This window comes from Nyctibius grandis, chromosome 9 (assembly GCF_013368605.1).
Source record: "Nyctibius grandis isolate bNycGra1 chromosome 9, bNycGra1.pri, whole genome shotgun sequence".
Classification (NCBI taxonomy): domain Eukaryota; kingdom Metazoa; phylum Chordata; class Aves; order Nyctibiiformes; family Nyctibiidae; genus Nyctibius; species Nyctibius grandis.
The window spans coordinates 20,353,734-20,373,104 of record NC_090666.1 but is presented as its reverse complement, the minus strand read 5'-3'; the positions used below and the strand labels follow the sequence as shown (position 1 = coordinate 20,373,104).

General features: G+C 39.5%; 1 protein-coding gene across 1 annotated transcript in view; it reads right to left on the bottom strand.

The window, feature by feature from the left end:
- Positions 1–764: 764 nt before the first annotated feature.
- Positions 765–19,371, bottom strand: part of ITGB6 (integrin subunit beta 6) — a 39,877-nt gene continuing 21,270 nt past the window's right edge. Inside the window, exons 11-17 of the mRNA XM_068407347.1 lie at positions 14,364–14,498; positions 13,746–14,163; positions 12,571–12,793; positions 9,916–10,013; positions 4,999–5,118; positions 2,756–2,922; positions 765–893 (exon numbers count right to left, since the gene is read on the bottom strand). Coding sequence (XP_068263448.1) covers positions 792–893; positions 2,756–2,922; positions 4,999–5,118; positions 9,916–10,013; positions 12,571–12,793; positions 13,746–14,163; positions 14,364–14,498 — 1,263 coding nt within the window. The 3' untranslated portion in view covers positions 765–791. The remainder of the gene's footprint in view (positions 894–2,755; positions 2,923–4,998; positions 5,119–9,915; positions 10,014–12,570; positions 12,794–13,745; positions 14,164–14,363; positions 14,499–19,371) is intronic.

Sequence of the window (19,371 nt, the reverse complement as noted above, 5' to 3'; positions counted from 1 at the left end):
AATTTACAAATATTTCTCTTTTGCTCTACATCCTCTCTACTAGAATTTAAAGGAAAGAGGAAAAAAAAAAAAAAAGCAGTCTATGCCTGGAACAGGAAACAACTCTGCAAGTGACTAAGGCCTTGATTTAGCTTTCCCTGAGATAACCTCAGGGACTGGGTTCTTAAAGACCACCGAACAGCAACAAGGACAAGGAAAGAGGGAAACAGGACAAGAAAGAAGAATTAGAGAGGAGACGTTTCTGTATACCTTAGATACACAGAAGATGATAGGCAATAACACTACTAGTTTCTGATGAAAAACTATTCAGTCACACAGGTGGTATGAGGAACCTGTAACCACAGTAGTTTAAGCAGCATTCATGAAAAAATTATCTTCTTAAATTTAAACCAACCCACCAAATAGACGGGTACAAATACATTCCTAAACACAAATATGTGGGATTGTGTGTATGAACAAAGTAGTATACAGCTCATTGTATATACCTAATTTCACAAAAATAGGCTTGCATATGATAATTTTTAATCCTCAGTATTAATGAGAAAATTAAAAATATTTGTGATGCTATTTTTTTTAAGATGGAAGGCTTTAATATTAAAGTTTTTTAATATATTTCTACTAAGCTTTACCACTAATATGTTATCTATAGTTTTCCCAACACAACATATATTTTCTCTAACAGAATAATTATACTACTGCAATGTGCAAACAAATATCACATAATCAGCTGAGAAGAAACAAGTGTTTTTAGATTTCCCTCCAGTAAAACTCAGTTTGTAGTGTCAGAGGTGCTAATAGAAATCTGCAGCCATGGCCCCTTTTTGCTTTTCTTGGTTCTTGTAAGTTACATTTTTAAAAGTGGTTGTTGAGCCTCTGTACAGTGGATTTGTTTCCTAAAAAAACCAAACAAAAACAGAAGAAATGGGAGTCATGCAACATTTAACTCATCTTGCCATTGCTTCAGCTGCAAGCAGCTGTAGCTGCACACCACCGCCTTGAGCGTACTGCTTCAGCAAAGGGACCATTTTGGTCCATGGTTCCTGACCCAGCGTTATGCTGCAGCTCGTACATCCACCAGCTGGTGCCACTCTGCTTCCCAGGGTGCAGAAGAAGATGATTTGTACTTGATTTTGTGAGGAACTCGGGCCAGACCTCTACCTGGCCCAGCAATGTGTTCCCAACAGCGGGCGATGCAGGCTGCCACACCTTTCACAAACCTCCTAGGTCAGAGGGGATGTCATCCTCCTATGGATTTGTCTATAGACATTTTGAATCCATGCAAACTTTTATCATTCAGAATATCTTTGGAAATAATAAATCATATGCCCTAAGCAGGTGTTGTGTAATGATGTCTTTTGGCTTCTTGGGAGCCTGCTATCCTTCTCACTGTGCTTGTATGGGAAAAGTCCCTTCTTCAGTTTCCCCAGTCATAATTTTATAGACCAGTAACACACCCTCCTCCTGCTGTTTCTTTTCTCTAGTGAGGACGGTCCATTCTTTGTGCAGAAGTGATTTTATACCTTTGATCATTTCAGAATAGCCTTCAGCAGCTCACTTATTCCAAGCCACTGGAATTCAGACTGTTCTATATGAGGCAGCACAAATCAGTCTAGGGTCAGGAACATGCTTCCCTTTGCATATGCCTCCCGGATTAAAGTAATGCACATCATCAGACAGTACTTTATCAATTATATCCGATGTAATTTGTGTATTAAATGTTGTGGTTGGACCATTCAGAAAGCACAGATAGTGTCTCAGCAGTGAGGTGTGACTTGTCATGGTCCTCTTGCTTGAGCCACACAGACCACCACGCACTGGCAGAAGGGCAAGTCCCACAGGGGCTTTTAATCCTGGCTTCTCATCTTTCACTTCCTATCATTTCCTCTTGCGACAGAAAAGAAAACTAAAATGCTTCTATCAAGTGTATCCTTCCCGCTCACCATATGTAGCTCTCACAAAGGATTAAGAAAACATTCTCAAGTGGCCTTGCCTGTAAGTAACTGATTTTTCCCATCTCAAAGCTGAAAGGCCAGCAGTGTCCGTTCCTGCCGAAGTGTTGCAATCACAGGGCCTTGTATGAGAATGGAGCAGGATGAACAGCAGTGTATCGCCTGTCCTCCTGACACCCACCAGAAATGCTTACTCAACATGCTTTTTTTTCAAAGGGCCCCAGAAGTCTTAAAGCTTTTGCAGAAAAGCAAAAAAGTCAAGGGCAGAAAGTAAAGAAAAAAGGGGAACATGTGGTATAAGCTTGCGTTAGACATCAGTGAGCTATAGATAGAAGTTAAGGCCTGAATTTCTCTGTCCTTTTACCTACATTTTGGACAGCTTTCATTCATTGCTCCTCTGTGTGAGTGGGCTCTCATCATGACAGAGGCTATCAATAATCTTTCTTTCATAAAACAGGCTCTGTTTCTAGGAAGAGGGGTACACCTCTGATAATTACATAGGCAGCGAACAACCTTGCTAAGATTAATCAAAGGTGAGGTACTAATTAAAAAACAACTAATAAAAAAAATGTTATCTACATACTTTTACATGCGGAAGAAATGAAACCAGGAGATTGAACTCTAGCTGGTTTTCATCCCTACAAAATATCATAATTTTGCTTTATAGAATACTAAACATAGTGCAAACCTACCAGTAAAATCTATCAATTTAAAAGAACAAAACCATGAAACAGAATTTTAAAGGCAGTTTTGTATCATGCAACCAAATTAAAGAACCTCATATAAAATCAATGCATTTAACATACCGTTTGCCATTTAACTTTCGATTTTTCTGCTTCAAACTTGGCCACCTCTTTTCGGTCTTGAACTGACACCAGTAATTTCCATATACAAAGTAAAACAATGCCAATGAGAAGGATAGCAAGGGTGACACCCACCATTATCATTGGGATGTTTGGAAGCTGTGGGCAATCTGTGGAAACAAAACCAATTATGATTGTGGATATCCAATCAACAAATTTTAGGCAATTAAAAACAGCCAAGAGGCATGCTGGGCTGCTTGTGCGCAGCAAGATATGCATGCCTTTTCCTTCAAGGCCATGTTATTTTCCTCCTGCTAGCTTGCTAAAGAGTTTGTGAAACTGGCTGAAAAATATTGCATTAAAATGTTAAAAAAATTAATTGCTAACTTCTTCCACTGCTTTTTTACTGTGTCGATTAGCAGCTGCTGGATACAGACCCAGATTCTGAAGAGAAAAGTTAGAAAATTATTTTCAGATCTGTATCAATATAATTCTAAACAACAGGGCTGAGTTGACAAGGTTATGAATTTTACAATGTTACAGCCGAAGCTCTACTTCAATTAACTGATATTCCGTGTGTTGCAGAAGAAAAGGTTCTAGTGAGATCTTTATCAGGGTAAAGTCACCAATGATATTGAGAAAATAGAGGAAACTGCATTTCACTCATGAAAACAACAAGAAAAAAACCTGTTAGACTTGCTGAAAACATTGTACTGAACAATTTGAAGGAATTTCACATTTCATGTTCTGCAATAGATTTTATCATACAGTATATCAGAGACTCAAAATTAAAACTGAAGTTTTTGCTTTGCCAAAACACAAAGTTTGATTATTTTAATATTAAAAAGTATTGCTCATGAAAGTTGGTGAACACTACTATTTTACAAAATTTTCTGCTGAACCATGGTTTAAGGACATTTCAAAATTCATTCAGTCTTATTTGGCTTACATGATTGTATTTCACATTACTTTTTCACTTGATGTCATCATTTAACTAATTCTGAGGAGTCTGGTTTGAGCAGTGTGTTAACACTCTGGCTACTGGTGCCATACTGAATTCAGTTGCATAAATGAAATCAATTTCTAGAGCATTTCTGGAGCTCTCATCTCAGTTCACGTGCATCACAGCCGCCACAGCATGATAGTTTCAAGGCCCAGGAGCACAACAGCAGATGACAGCGAAGCTGGTTATTGTAGAGCTGTGGGAGGGCCGCTACACAGCATTTAATGAACTGTGCCTTCCCTAAGATATTTCTTTCACTTTTTTTTTTTCTGGATCTACTTAAAATGCATAGTAAATGTATTTAATAAAGAGAAAATCTTACCCTTAAATTCTTGAGTCTTAGGGGTGTGGTTTACAAAGGGATGCGCTTCTTTAGTACTAGCTTTGTTACAACCACCTTTGCTGTAATAGTAACCTATACAAAACCAGACTACTGTTCTTATGGTAGAAGGTGCTTTTTTGTGCAGTGAAATCACTTTCATTCTCACATGTATGCTAGAGAAAGGCTACACAAACGGTTAACAAAATAAATGCCATTTGTGCACACAGAACGAGGTTAAAAATCCCTGAAACATAACTAACATTTAGCACTGAGACACTGAGTGTGTCCAAAATCAAAAAATGCATTTCTATTGCCTGGAAAATAAACTGTTTGGCAGCTGAAAAGTGGTGCCTGTGTTCTCTCCTCTCCTACATGATTAGGAGTATTAAGGAAAAAACAGTAGGAAAACAACAGTAAATAAAGAAGTAATGTTAAATGAAAGGATATAAAGAGATCTGTTGAATATCTGTTAATTATGCAAAATATTCAAAACTTAATGATACTGCTGCATTAAACGTAATTATAAATATATTTTAGAATTTCATCAGATATACCCAAATAGTCTTTTGGATATTTGTCCATCTATGAAATAGATGTCATTTCAAAGTGAATCAAAGTTTTCCCATATAATGCAAATGACATTTGGTATCATCATCTTCGAATTGCACAGAGCTTTAGAAAAAATCAACTTACTTTTGCAGCCCAAGGATCATTCTGCCCTTCTTTCATGAAAGGCCAAGTATTTATTTTACTACTGCATTAAATAAGTACTTGAGGAGGTGCTCTTTTGGCTGGGCAGAGGAGAGGTGCAAACACAAGGAGGTACAGTGCTGCTTAAAAGAGCTCAGCTTCTAGATAGCTCACCCTGCCTGTGTTTCTAAATCAGATTTCATGTAGAAAAAAACAATATTCACTGCTTACCTTTCTGTTCTATGCTATGAATGACTGTCCTTCCCTGTTTATCCATAGCCAGTAGAAACGTGATTACACATTCACTTTCCCCCTGCAAAGAGCAGGGAATGGATTTATCCTCTGAATAATCTGCAGAGGAAGAGAAAAAGTCATTCATCAGATCAAATGAAATTTAACATGTAATAACAAGAGAGACTGCTGGTATGTTTGTCACAGCCTCATCTGTGGATGGTAAAGAGTGAAAGATGATAGCAGAAATACCCTCAGAATTTCTACTAAATTTAACAACTTTTCTTCCAACCCAAGCTTTGTTTTGTTTCTGATTTTTTACTTACATTTCCAAAGATCTGGTGCAGGTATTGTCAGTCTGCACTGACCATCTAGTGCACGTTTGTAATCTAGTGTACTGTGAATTTCAATGAATTGGAAGTGCTTCCAAGATGCTTAACCACCAGCTGGCTAGGAAATGTAATAGTCCCCAATTATAAGACAAAGTAAGCAGTTATGTTCTCTTTGGTTTACAGCTACACCTACCATGTCTAGATTATGTTTCAGAAGTAGATATACATACATCAAACAGCAATGGATACTGTTTAAAGGGTTGCCATTTATTTCTTCCACAACAGCCCTCTCAAAGATTAGTGTGTCCAGTACTGCCACGACAGTAAATACAGATTAATAACAGAAAACTGCGATACTGGAATCTTTGTGATGTGGTTCCAGGGGAAAGAGATAAAAACTGACCTGAGATAAAAATCTGCCCCATTTATTTGTTTCTCCATTTAATGTAGATCTGCACAAAAACTTAATCCATTTTTTTTTCCAGATGATTCCTAACTGGGAAATCTTTTCTGCTGAGAAAAGTTAATTCAAAGGGAACAGGAGGACAGGAGGAAGCTGTCTGTGAGGGATGATATAAAGCAAATGAGATGATCGAAAATTGAGACTGCAGGTCCAGAGCCAGAAATGCTGTAATTTGGAGCATAACCATTATATAATATTTTTACAGAGCAAAAATATCTGACCTTATAACTCTGTGCAATAATACCTCTGGGTCTGAATGCTTATTATGTTTCCGTATAACCCATGATTTAATAGCCTTGGAAATCTAGGTATGATTTTCAATACATTTTTAGGGTTTTTTTTAGAAGTAAGAAAAAACAATAAGCTTCTCAAGCATTTCTTTAAAAATAAGTGTCACTCTCCATTATTTCTTACTCATTCAAAACTCTTACTGAAATTTCCTAAGCAACTGTGCTAAAAATCTGAAGTCCTCAAACATTAATATGAAGAGTAATGAAATATAAAGTAGGAATCAGACATGAATATGGATTTTAAAGAAACCTATGGTACATAAAGAAATAAGTGCTCACTTTTTTAAATTTTTTTTTTCGTATTGCTTATTATCATAAGGTTTGGCCTCATAGAAAACACTATTAAACACCATAGAAAATATGAAAATATAAACAGTTGACTATCCTACAGTCCTTTTCTCTGCATGTTTTAAAAGAAGAGTCACATCTGGTTGGATTTTAATGGAAACATGCTCTTGATTTGTGATAATCTTGTATTTAACCTGTTGCCTGTCCTTGGTGGCAGAGCAATGTGCTATCTATCAAGGTGACAGGCAGACAAGACTTGCTGATTTAACAAGATTTGGGTATGTTAGAAGAGCCACAAACTGCAGACTGAGTGTACTGAATTCATGGCACTCATTGCCAGGTCACAATTCCAGTAACACTGTCACAAGTTTTGCAATATTTGTTGTTTCTCAACTCTTTTAAGCAAGCAGATCCAAAGAATATTAGCTTGCTTTTTTTTTAAAAAAAAAAAAAAGAAGGAAAAGGGAAGTTGTTAGCTATCCTGAAGGCAGAGAAAAACTTGCAGGAGTATTCCAAATATCATCCAGAAGGCAGTAACTGCAAATATATTATTTTTAAATTGTACTTATTAATTTAATGTCATAATTTGAGACCCAGGGGAGCAGAAATCTGATTATGTGCAAGCATGTAGAAATGAAAGCAAAGATGCCGGTTCAAGCTATTCAGAACCCAGCTTACGCTTAGTATTTTTATTTCTTTGACATTATTTTTAGGATAAGGGATCACTAAGAGAGACTATTGCATAGATTATTTTCAGTTCATCAGCACAAAAATTTGCCTAGGTAGGTAAACTGTAATTTACACCTGTGTAATTTTCTGTGTTCTGCAGTGAATCATCATACTTTTCCCACTTCTGCCTGCAGCCTAATTCCATTAATTTCAGTGGCATTTGAAATCACTGCAGTCATACTGAAAGAAGAATTGGGTGACAGTGGCAAGCTGGAGCCTCAAAGCGCGAAAGACAGTTTCCTAAGAGATACTGAGAGGAAAGAGTCAATCAAAAAATTGACTGTAAATTTAAATGTTGTTATGCCCTTTCTTGTTTGTCTTTTGTTCAACAAAATACTTCTTTTTTTTTTTTTAACAGTTTCGTCTCACTTTGAGTCAGGACAACAGGGCAGCGCTGATATGGAGGTTTATTCAGGCTCCAGCATCCACTTTGTTGCTGCACTGGGAATTTGTGTGGTGTCAGCAGTATGGGGTAGGAAAACCTCTGTTTCCCCAAGGAGAGTGTAGCTATCCCTGTTGGGCTTGTGGCAGTAGCCTGGTGCCCTGCGGCCAGGGTGGTGACAGGAGCTGCTCTTTAGAAATTGCGGTTCCTCCTGGGTAGCGAGTAGAGCAACAAGGGCTCTTCTTACACCCGTCTGGCAAAGGGGGGATTAGCCTGCTTTAATATTCAAATATTAAAAATAGATTAAAATAAATATTCAAAAGCAGTGCCTGCGGTGGAGATAAGCCCAGTGAACGCGAAGCCACAAACACCTCCAGAGCTTCTGTGCCAGCCCGTGCCCTGCTGGACCCCCATCAGAAAGGCTGCCCGTGCCGCGGCCACGCCGGTGACCCCGCTGCGGGGAGCAGGGAGAGGAACCCCCAGCACCCACAGAACCGCAGCAGAGGATGCGAAAAGCACAGCTCAGAGGCTACAGCAGGCATTCCCAGGAGACAGGAAAGTGTAAAGCCTACGCTTTTTTTTTGCTCCACAGTTCCAGTCATTGTGTTGCAATGTATGCACGCAAAAGAGAAAGTAACCCTAAGTGCTAATATTTCATTTAACCAAGAGCTATTTCTAGTTTTCAAAAAGCCTTGAAGCATTAAAGAAACTGAAATATAAACCAGAAAGAAGCAGTATGCTACCGTATGAAATTGCTCAATAATCTGTCTTAAATTTTGTGTGGTGGTCTAGTTATACCACTTTCAAAAAAATGTTTTTTTGAGTAATACAGTTTTGATTTTAGTTTTTTTTTATTATTATTATTTTCAAGTTTTCTTTTTGCCCTCAGGACTTCTTAATGAGGCTGCCTCCATGCCAAAACTAATCCTTTGAGCTATTACACAAGCATTTAAGATTAAACACAGTTCGCAATAGCATCCTTTTTTTTTTTTTGAGTGGTTAGAATGGGAACAGTTATCCAGCCTTCACTACAGCAGTTGCTGTAACTGCTGTAAATACATTTTAAATATAAAGGATTAGCTAACAGTCCCAATCAGGGAAGCACAGGACAGGAAAAAAAAAAAATAAGCAGGAACAGGAGGCGATGTTGTCATGCTCATATTCCTGTGACCTCCGTGTATGGGAACAGAGCCATATAAGTGACTGCTTCTGCTCTTGATTGGTATTCATTATATTTGAAAGTACAATGTCTTATATATTCCTAGCTACAGATATCTGGCAATAGCAACATGAAAACTTTACTGACTACAGAGGTTCTCATGTGTTTTTGAAGCTTATAAAGACATTTTTATATTTATAAACAAATACAGATATCTACAAAGGCAAACAATAATAATAATATTAATAAAAATACATAATTAGAATTAGCTTTCCTTACAAGGGCAACATTTGCAACTTTTCAGCTCTATATTATGGAGTAATGTCATCAAAAACAAAAGGCGTAGCTTTGTTGGAAAGATGTGTATCAGTGAAATTTATGCATGCGTGCAGCTCTGGATGGGCTTCCAACAGTTTGCAGGCACAATCCTTAGATGTGCTTACAGCATTCTGCGTTGTCATCCTGACTTTTAGATTTGTAGGATTTAATGCTTATGTTTACATCTGTGGTGTGGATATAATGCACCTATGTCCTGCCTCACCTAACAACTGCATTTTGCCATAGGATTGGGGTTAGATTTGCTATAAGAATAAACACAGACTGCCTGCTGTACAGGCAAGCACCTTCCTCTACAGGAAAGAAAAAGACTCTGATGTAGTATTTAATTTAAGGTTGCATTTTTTTTCTGAGAGTACTATTTTATTCAAGTTTAATTCCTATTCCAGAAATTCCCATTAGTGGAGGGCAGTTTTGAATTACAATGAGCAACTGAAAGATGTGCTTAGCCTTTAGGATATGGGGAATGTCTCACTAAAACCTGACAAGAAGCAGAACGTCTTTGCCACAGGTTAAAGGGCTGTGTCTAGCTGCAGACTGTAATCAAGAGTCTGCATAAGGACTGGAGTCAGGTTTTGCGTTTGTGTGGTAAAAGAAGCCACACTGGAACTCATGGTGCAGGTGTGACCTAATCTCAGGGGCTTTCATCAGCCTCTGATTTGCAGGGACTGGTATTTATTAAATTCTGTCCTTTCTTATATCAACTGCTTATGAAGTAGTCATGATCCAATGAGTTAGTTAACCTGGAGGGGCAATACCAGCCCTGATCTGCATTTCCTACTTACTACAGAAGAACCATAGACAGACAGCAATTGCCTTATGATCCCTAATAGAATTCCATGGCAGAAAAACAAGGCTACTTTCAAATATAAAATTACTGAAAGTGGAAACTATTACTAATCACGCACACGCAGAAAAGGAAGATTGAGTGTACAAACCCTCTGCAGTGCTGACAGTTGCATCAACCAATTTGCATTTTTCACTGCATTCTCCTGGCGACTTGTCATCGGAAGCCAAGTGACATTCCACACAGCTCCTGTGGAAAATAATTCAGCGGCTCATCAATCTCTGTCTGTCATAAAGGAACAATATAAAAGCCAGTATGTATGCATCTGCATTTTAAAAAGAAGCTAAACAAAAGGTCTTGTGCTATGGATACAGTAGTTCTCAGAAATATGATAGGTATTGCCACCAAAAAAAAATCCCAACCAAAACCAAAAAACCTCCACCTGAATAAAGGTATTGTGGATAAGCTCTCTCTTGTCCTCTTTTCTCTCCCAGCTTATTAGCTACCAGACAGAACCCCAGGCAACATTATTCATGTAGGTCTATCAAAGGGGTTACTCACACATAACATTCATTTAAAAAAAAAAATGTCCTGAACTAAGCTCACACTAAATACCAGCCAAAGGAATGCCTATCAGATGAACAATATCTGAAATCGACTTCAGAGAGATCAAGCTGGGGCACCTACTATAAGTCTTCCTTTGTTGAAAGTCTATTGAATAATGTATTAAAACACTATTCCAGTATCTCTACAGATGTCTCTTGGATGTGATTACTTGTCTCAGGAATGACTTACTTAGATGCTAATTATACTAATGCAGTTTATTGGAAAATTATTTATGTTATTTAGTGGTGGAATGACAGGAATATTATTTAAAGCTATAGAGTTTAAACTGATTCCTTTAGAAGTCTCTCTAAATCTTCCCAGAAAATCAGTGAGGATTTTAATAAATCCAGAGTTCATTCATGGAAAACGGAAACAACGAACAGAACTCATATATGAAAATTTTTGATGTAAAATGTATCTTGCTGGTTCTCCGCAAATAGCCTCAGCCAGATTGATGGTCTGAGATTCTGAGAAGCAGCCTGAAGGACTGACTGCTTGAAGAAAAGGAAAGAGAACTGCAACAAAACATAAAAAAAAAAACCCTGGCCATCTCCTGTTGCAATGAGTTACATATATCCATGGGAATATGCTAAGGCTGCTGAGATTATCTTCACAGGATGGAGATGACCTTATCACTCACTCTGGAGAAGGTGAATAGTAAAAGCGAGCAGGTAATAGGATAACCTCTATCTCATGGAGACAAATTCAGTGTTGTTGGTGGTTTTGTCATATTTGCCATGTTTCTCATACTACCACTCTTTTTCTCAGCTGCCCAGCCATTAATCTCAATCCCCTCTGACCTGGTCTTTCAGCTCTCTCCGTTACCCTACTCAGGTATTCCCAATGTTCCCTCTCTTTTGGCTTTCCCTGCCCTGCATTTCAGCAAGGGAAGTGACCGCAACAGAGAGAAAAGATCTAACACTGCATACAATATGCATGTTTAAATAGGCTAATGTAGTGCCCAATGTGTAACTTTATATTTCTTATTCTCTGCCAAATTGGGTAGAGCAAAGAAGCAGCATTGTCCTTTATGTTTAGAGCAGTTGCATGCAGTTGTTGTCTTTACTTAAAGCTTTGAACAAACTGTTTGGCTTGGTTTTGTAGGTCCAGTTTAGCACTAACATAAACGACAATTGGATCACATGCCACAGAATAGCTTCTCATCTCAGACATAGTGTAGACTGCAATGACAGGCATGAAAATACAGTGGCAGAGAGCTGGTATGGAACAGAAATGGACCTCAGCTCTAAATAAGTAGGCACAACATCATCATGAAACGTTAATGCAACTTACACTGACTTGGCGCTCAGCAAGCAAAACCAAGGTCATTTAATAACATGTATTTTCTGTGAAGTCTAAATCAACTTCTAGCTTAAATTTCTGCTGAAGCCTGCTCATTTTGGGCTGACTTTAGCCCTGCAAGAGCTCACATAATACAAGCATAAGCATGGGTGTACTTAGAGGGTCAGCTATATGTCACCCATATTTTTGGTTGCTTTTCCTATCATGCACCGTAGCATACACCACACATCACAGCAGGAAAGCTACATAAATTTTGTGTCTCAGTGAACAGAAAACACTTCACCATTTACAATCAATTTATCATCAACTTATACATGACATACAGCTACCCACTGATTTCATCCCCAGACTATGACCTAGTTTATCATAGTTGGGCCTCTTTAATTCAGCCAAGCTTAACTGAATTTGGACTATGAATTTGCACATGTGTAAAGCTTGAGCAGACAGCGTGACATTATTAATTCATATGCATGAGAACAGTAATACTAACACCAAATTTTTCTGTGAGTCCTCATTTTTGCTGTAGCAGCTATACTGGGATGTTTTCACTCTGTACTGTGGACTGGAAGGAGGTTCATCTGGTTTTGTCTGATGTTATCATATAAGGCCACCATTCTGATTAGCTCTACAGCCAGGGGCAGCAGTGGAAGTGTGATGTTTTACTTGTGCTGCTTGAAGGTGGTTAAATTGTTTTCCATAAAGTTCTTTTGTACAAAAGTAATGCTGATAAATGGCTGGTGTACGAGTTATGACTACCCCTCTCAAAGGGCAAAGAAGCTCTTGGGTTCTGGTCTATAAATCCAATTTACAGTAGCAGCAGTAAGCACACTGCTGAGGCAGTATAGGAAATAGATACCTGGGTGATACAAACATCAGAGACATAAAACCATCACATTACCGCCTGGAACTGCAAGGGTCACTGCAGAGAGGGCATTTTTCACACGTTTGGCCTGAAGCCCCTGGATGGGTGCAAGCACATGACCCACAGATGCATTCTCCTCTCCCACTGCACAGCGTCCCATCCTCAGCAATGCAGGAGCTGGTGTCAGTTGTGCAATTACAGTATTCCCCAGTCCATCCGCTGTGGCACATGCATTCCCCACAATCACAGTCACCATTGCCTGGGAAAACATTTATTATACTTCAGATCAGTCTCTTAATAAGAATCTGAATGATGGCCTTTAAAATAATTCTCCTTAATAGCAGATATTTTCCCCTCTCCAGCTCTTCTCACTCTTAAACATCTTTCTTCCTCCGCCAGCATTTCCAGTTTTAAGCCAGAGGATCAAATTTTCACTTAGACTGGCTGTAAGTGCAGCTTCATTCTCTTCACGGAGTCCTCCACACAGATCTTACCTCCTGACAGTGCACAACCTGATGGGTAAATCCTCTTTCATTTATAGCAGCATAATTTCAGCCTATCTGTTCAGCACAGTCTCATGGCTAGTTCCTGCCAGTTTAATGCTACTCCCATTGCTTCAATAGAATAACTTCTGATTTATAATGGTATAGCCCAGGAAAAAAATTATAAATACAAGTTCTCAAATTCTGATTGTATCTTACTAAGATAAACCAAGAATCATCAAGGTTACTGGCTTAAAATTATAAAAATATCAAAATTATCCTAAAAGTGATTAATTAAGATTAATTAATTGAGTGCTATGCTTTGATAATTATGTCAGAGTGAAATTGAACACTGGCTAACACCGAGGTGTGTCAATACACTTACCTGAGCTTCCTTGGAGCTACAATCACCTACAGCCACTAAAAGTCTGACGCAGTGTGATGGTAGCTGATATGCTCCAATAAAGCCACGACAACTTAGACTAGATATGGAGTGCTTCAAGGTGTCTCATTTTTAAATTTGAAAACAGAGTTAAAAACCGTTCCTTGTTTTAAGTCTAAAGATCATTCAGAAATAGTAAATTACAGTTTATACAGAATTGATTACAACTGAATATATGCTGAAAATACAGATTCACACGCTCATAGCTAAGAGTGAGACAATAAATTTAAATGCATTTAAATGCAATTCAAAATGCAGACACTACAAACAGCGTCGAGGGACCGTACCTCCACACTGGAGCCCTCTGTGCCTCACACACGAGAAGTCGTCGCATTCACAGCGTGGCCCGTACACCTTTCCGTAGGGGGACGGGTGGCAGGCGCACTGCCCGCAGTAGCAGTCGCCCCTGCCGCTGCAGGAGCTCTGCTCTGCGGAGCCCTTGCAGGAGCTGGCGCCGAGGGAGCCCTCGTCACATTCGCAGTGTGGCCCCACATACCCCGGGCTGCAGATGCACACCCCGCACTCGAACGATCCTTTCCCTCTGTTGCATTTGGGGCTGTTTGTCTCGGCCTTTGCCTGACAGTTACAGCTGCATTGGGGATTAATTTCCATCTCCAGCGTGTCACTGAGCCCCACTGGTTTTATCACAATATGCCTTCTGGTTTTGTCACAAGAGGGGAGACTTACAGTCACATTGAAAGAGACCTGGAAGAGAAGATGATGGCTGTTCAGAGCTGCAGACCTGCAGAAGCACATGCAGAGGACAGAACAAGAGGGTTGTAGATACCACCTGCTTTTTTTGTAACTTGTTTGGAGGAAGATTGTTTGATAAAGAGTGAACTCTCTACCTCGGTGTCCTGAATTCACTGGAATTCATGTCTTTTGAGAATTTGTTCTTTACTTACTGTGTCTCCCACTTTCACACGAGAGCATTTCCTCTGATGTGGAAAAAGGGTCCCATTGTTACAGATGGCCGTGAAAGAGAGATTGAGCCCTTCTGTCTCTCCCAAGATCTCCAGCTCCACCTCGGACCTCAGCTCCTTAAAGGAAAAATGTGTGAGATGAATGGAGTGATAACCCTGCCAAGCGCTGCTTAATGCTCCACGTCTGTGTAATGTGGATTATAACTTAGCCCAACCTACACAGGAGTAAATTTGTGGGTTTAGCACTTTATTTACAGACTTCTCTTTTGCAAGAAAAATGGAGAATGAGCAAAACAAAGAACGTGCCAACAGAACCAGCTTTCTGTGGAAAGCAACAGTGGTATCAGTTTAATATCCGCTCTCACAGGGCTTATTTCCTGCCCTTGCAGGAGAATAAATTCAGTCTTTTATTAAATCATCTTTCACCACTAAGTGCTCTGCTGACTGATACAGGCTTTCCTTTAGCTCTGGTCTTACCAAGGGACGGATTTGTGTCCCTGATTGCATTGCTAGCACTGGGCTTTTCCTGATTAGCCAGCCTATGTCAATATTGCTCCCCATTTATCTCTGCTGGTAGAATCAAACCTCACAATCTCTCTCATGGCAGGGCAGGCTCTGAGCCCAGTTTTGCCTCTGTGCAGGGCCTTCATGACTGAGCTTGATGTTTCCAGGGCCAGAGCCAGAGTCAAGTCCCATGGTGAGTTCCTATGCTTGCTCTGTTCCTTTCTACTCCCGATGGAAATTCCTGCTTCATGAGCTGTCGGTGCTATTTCAAGTTGTACTCAACAACATACTCATTTATTAAATCGATTTGTTCAATCAAACTTTCATTTTTTAAGTGACAAACTTACTTCTTGAACTCTCTCACACCCAGATTTTTATATTTAACACTTTAAAATATTTTATAGCAACTTTGCTTACATAACTTAGCCTTAATCCAAAGCTTATAGCAGACTATGGGGAAATTCCCTATGACTTCATCGGACTGTGGATCCAGTAAACGGAAATTTTTCAAAAGTACCTTAGCAATTGCTGAGCAAAAGTCTCACTGACTTGGCTTTGTGCTCTTGTGAGCTTAATTGCTTTACAAAATACCCCCTGCACTTCAATCAGAGCATGAGGATCTCGCCGACCTTACTTTAGTGAGTCATTCTAGTAAAGGCATCAGGGTGACTCACTGGAGTAAAGGTCTGGTGGGGTAAAACAACCTAAAGGTAAAATAGGTATAAACCTGCATAGCCAACAACTCCCTGTCCTTTGTGCATGTTCTGTATTCCCTGGAAATTTGTCTTAGGGTTGTTCTTGGTGGGGGTTTTTTAACGTCTTTTTGTTTGGAAAACCTTGTCAGTAAACCAAAGCACTTTAATAAAGGACAGCAACATGTCGTGCAAGATGCATTCATGTAATACCCAGAGCTCTTTCCAGCACACAGCCAGAGCAGTAACACTGTGCGCTGGGCATCACATTGGTAACCTTGGTAGCTCTGGATGTGTCCAATTTTCCTTTCACATTTGTTTTAGAGTTGGGTGCTTATGTTGCTATTGAAACAATGCAGAGATTCTTGGATAATAATTTGTTTGCAATAGCTGGGCTCTCACAAAAGGACCGAATAATAGCAAATCTCTAGATAAAACTGTGAATGTGGGCATGTGCTAATGTTACAGGAAATACCAGCAAATAGTCCCTCTTCCACCAGCTGCAAAACTGTGAGGCTCAAATAAAGTGCAACTGAGAGAGAAAATTAAATGCTGCTGAACACCAAGTCGTAATACTTTGAATCCTGGTGCCTGTATTGGGTCATTAGGAACATGCCTTGCCATTGTGAGAGGTCAAAATACGCACCTTATGCCACTGAAAATGAATGTATAAACTGTGACAAACTCCAGTTTCTTAGATCTTAATATCTGTGAGGACTTCTAATGGTGTCTTAAATCCACTAAGCTGCCTGGCCATAGTTTGGGGAAAAATAGCGGCCAGTTTAGTGAGCTTTAAGGCATTCACGGAGAAACATTTGTAGTTCAAAAAATTTTCTGAATCAAACACCAGACAAAGCAGTGTTACAGACTTGTGCCCTTCTGTTATCTGTCCTGTTTTAATATATTATTTCTTTGATCTTATTTTCCTCTAAGTGAAAAGGGAACCAAGCACTGAAAAAGAGTGGATTTTTTCTGAAATTTTAAAATCCTGGAGTGACTTTAGTCAAACGGCCTGATATCTGTCACAATGCATTTTAGCCTACAGCTCTGCAATACGAAGTTATGCAGAATTCAATGTTAAACAAAGCAGGCAGAAATATGCTTACAGAAGAAAATGAATCATACTTGGAAAGAACACGAGAACTCCTTGTAACAAATATTTTGACAGCTCAGACTTTCTTAACTTGCTTACTTCCTCTCTGAAGCTTTTAGATAGCAACACATGGTGAATGGTGTTTGCAAAACCTTGTGTTTGCACAGCAAGCAAAGACTCAAAAGCACTTTAAAAGCATTAAAAGTTTTAGCCTGACTCTACTTTGGGCGGGGGGGGGGGGGGGGGCAAATAGTTTTTTTATTCCTTTTTTGTGGGTAAAGAAACAGAGACACCGGGCATTGAATTACACTGCTGAGAGTAACATGAGAGAGCTGTGACAAAAATGGAATTAGATCTTCTGTTTTGCATGTGATTCTTAGCCCTCATTTCCCCCTTCCCAGTCCAAAAAAATTTCGATGTCTTCACTTAGATCAAATAAGGTGGTTTTCAGTGTTTCCTGCATGGAAGATTTTCCATCATGAAGCAATAAAATTGTTAACCTTTAAGGTTAAGTGTAATAAAATGGGCTCCGGGAAATTTTGAGCGTGACATGTTGCTACTTGTACACTTTGTACATCTTGAAATGTATGTGGGATTTTAAGAACCTATGAGCCACACTGGTGCGTGGTTCAGACATGCTGTATCTGAATGAGGACACAATGAGTTATGGGCCAAAGGCAGGAGCACCATTCCTGCAGCCGCCTTCCTGCTGCTATGGGAGGGGAGCGAGCGCCAAGCTCAGAGCCCTCTCCAAACCCTGCGCACAGCACAGCTGAACCTGGGACTGGCCAAAACAACTAAAATAGCTCCTATCAGGATTTCTTGAGGCTGGGTCACCGCTGACAGCTCAGGGAGATGGTCTGCTCATCACACAGCAGGTAAAAAGCCAACAATGTCCTGGGCGTCATGAGCAAAGATGCTGAGAACAAGACAGAGGGCATCATTTTGCCTCTGTATAAACCTTAGTGTGCCATGTCTTGTGTATTGCAAGCTTTTCTGGTCTCCACATCTCAGGAAGGACTCATTGGAATCAGGGAAGGTAAAGAGAAGATCAGCTGAAATCACCAAGAGCAGCTGAGGAGAGACTTAAAAGGCTGGGATTGTCCAATTTGGAGAGAAGGTTGCGGGAGTGGAAGATGTCTCAGTGATAAAATATTATGAAATCATGAAGACCTAAAGATAAGGTGAATGCAGAGCTGTTATTCACCAAACCCTGCAACACCAGAACTAAGATGCACTCGGTGAAACTTTAAAGTATAGGGAGTAGTTTAAAATGTGGAAAAAAAAAAAAAAAATGTATCTTGACACAGTGCAACTGAACTCCCTTTTGCCAAAGGAGGCAATGGAGACTGAAAATATCAGCAAGTTCAAAAAGGAGAGTAGAAAAAAAAAATCGTAGACAATAGGAAACTCTAAGGGGAAGAGGCAAGGATGCACTCGTCACCTTTCCAGTGTTCCAGCAAGGCAGATGCCATGGCAGCGCAATTAGAGGAAGCACCATTCTGCACTTCACACAGTGTTACAGCAAAGGCAGCATAACACAGCACTGAGACAACTGTTTTATGTTTTTCCATTGCTCACTGGACAAACAAATGGTATTTCATCTGATAAATGTAGGAACCTTAGTCTGTACGTTAGAGTGCCAACCTCAAGAAATCCTGATAGGAGCTAGGTGTGACTAACAACAGGTTGGACTCCAGAGGTGAAGTTCTGGTGCCACTGGATGTTTAGCAATAGCTTTGCTCATGTAAAGATTTCCCCCCATATTTATTACAGCGTATAGACTCACAAGATTAACGTTAAAGTTCTTTGCCTATTTAATTTTCCATAGGATAGAGAATCTTCTGGTATTTTGTATGTAATTTAAGAAATCATAGCTCACCAATTGTATTGCTTTTATAAGAGTTATAAGAATTTGGTTTGCCTTCCTATCATCAAGACCAAAATAATTTTGGGCGTTATGATGATCATCTCATTCAAGTGATAGGAGGAAGAGCAGAAAAAAAAATAAGGAAAGAAACAGAAGCTCTTTGCAAAGAGTTATTTGGCATTGTAGCCAACTTGTAGAGCAGGTTTTTAATAAAAGGAGGCTGAGATGGAAGAGAGAAATCTATGGTATATCGGCATATATGTAAATTAATATATCTGTGAAAAGACCTGTAAAACTGTCTAAAAACATTCCCCTGACAGAAGAGAACCAGGCAGCCAGGATGCATTTTATAAACAAAGTTCTGACGAGCAGCACTGTGTTTATGTGCCTGCCATCTTTACAGAATATCTTGGTATTATCTAAACAAACCCATTCAAGTCTTGGTATTATCTAAACAAACCCATTTAATCTCCTGTGTTGTGCTTTTTAAAAACCCCAGAACAGCCTCACAGGGGCAGCATCAAATTGCTAAAGCAGAGAATAGCACTGAGCACAGGATAGTGCTTTTTTCTCCCAGATATTCCTGCAGAGCAATTGTGCATCTGCTCTGGTGACAGCTACAGATGGGAAGAGAGTTGAGTCCCTGTCAAGGTATTGAACTGGGACACCTGAATAACCTATAATTAAAGAAAGCTTAAGAGTAGGTGTGAAATACAGGACTTTGAAGAAGGCAAGACAGATGAGACAGTGATATGAATTTAGCATTCCAGCAGAACTAAGGAATGACAGAAGGTTATAGGCATTTTGTTTCTGTGCTCACTTAGTCCTCAG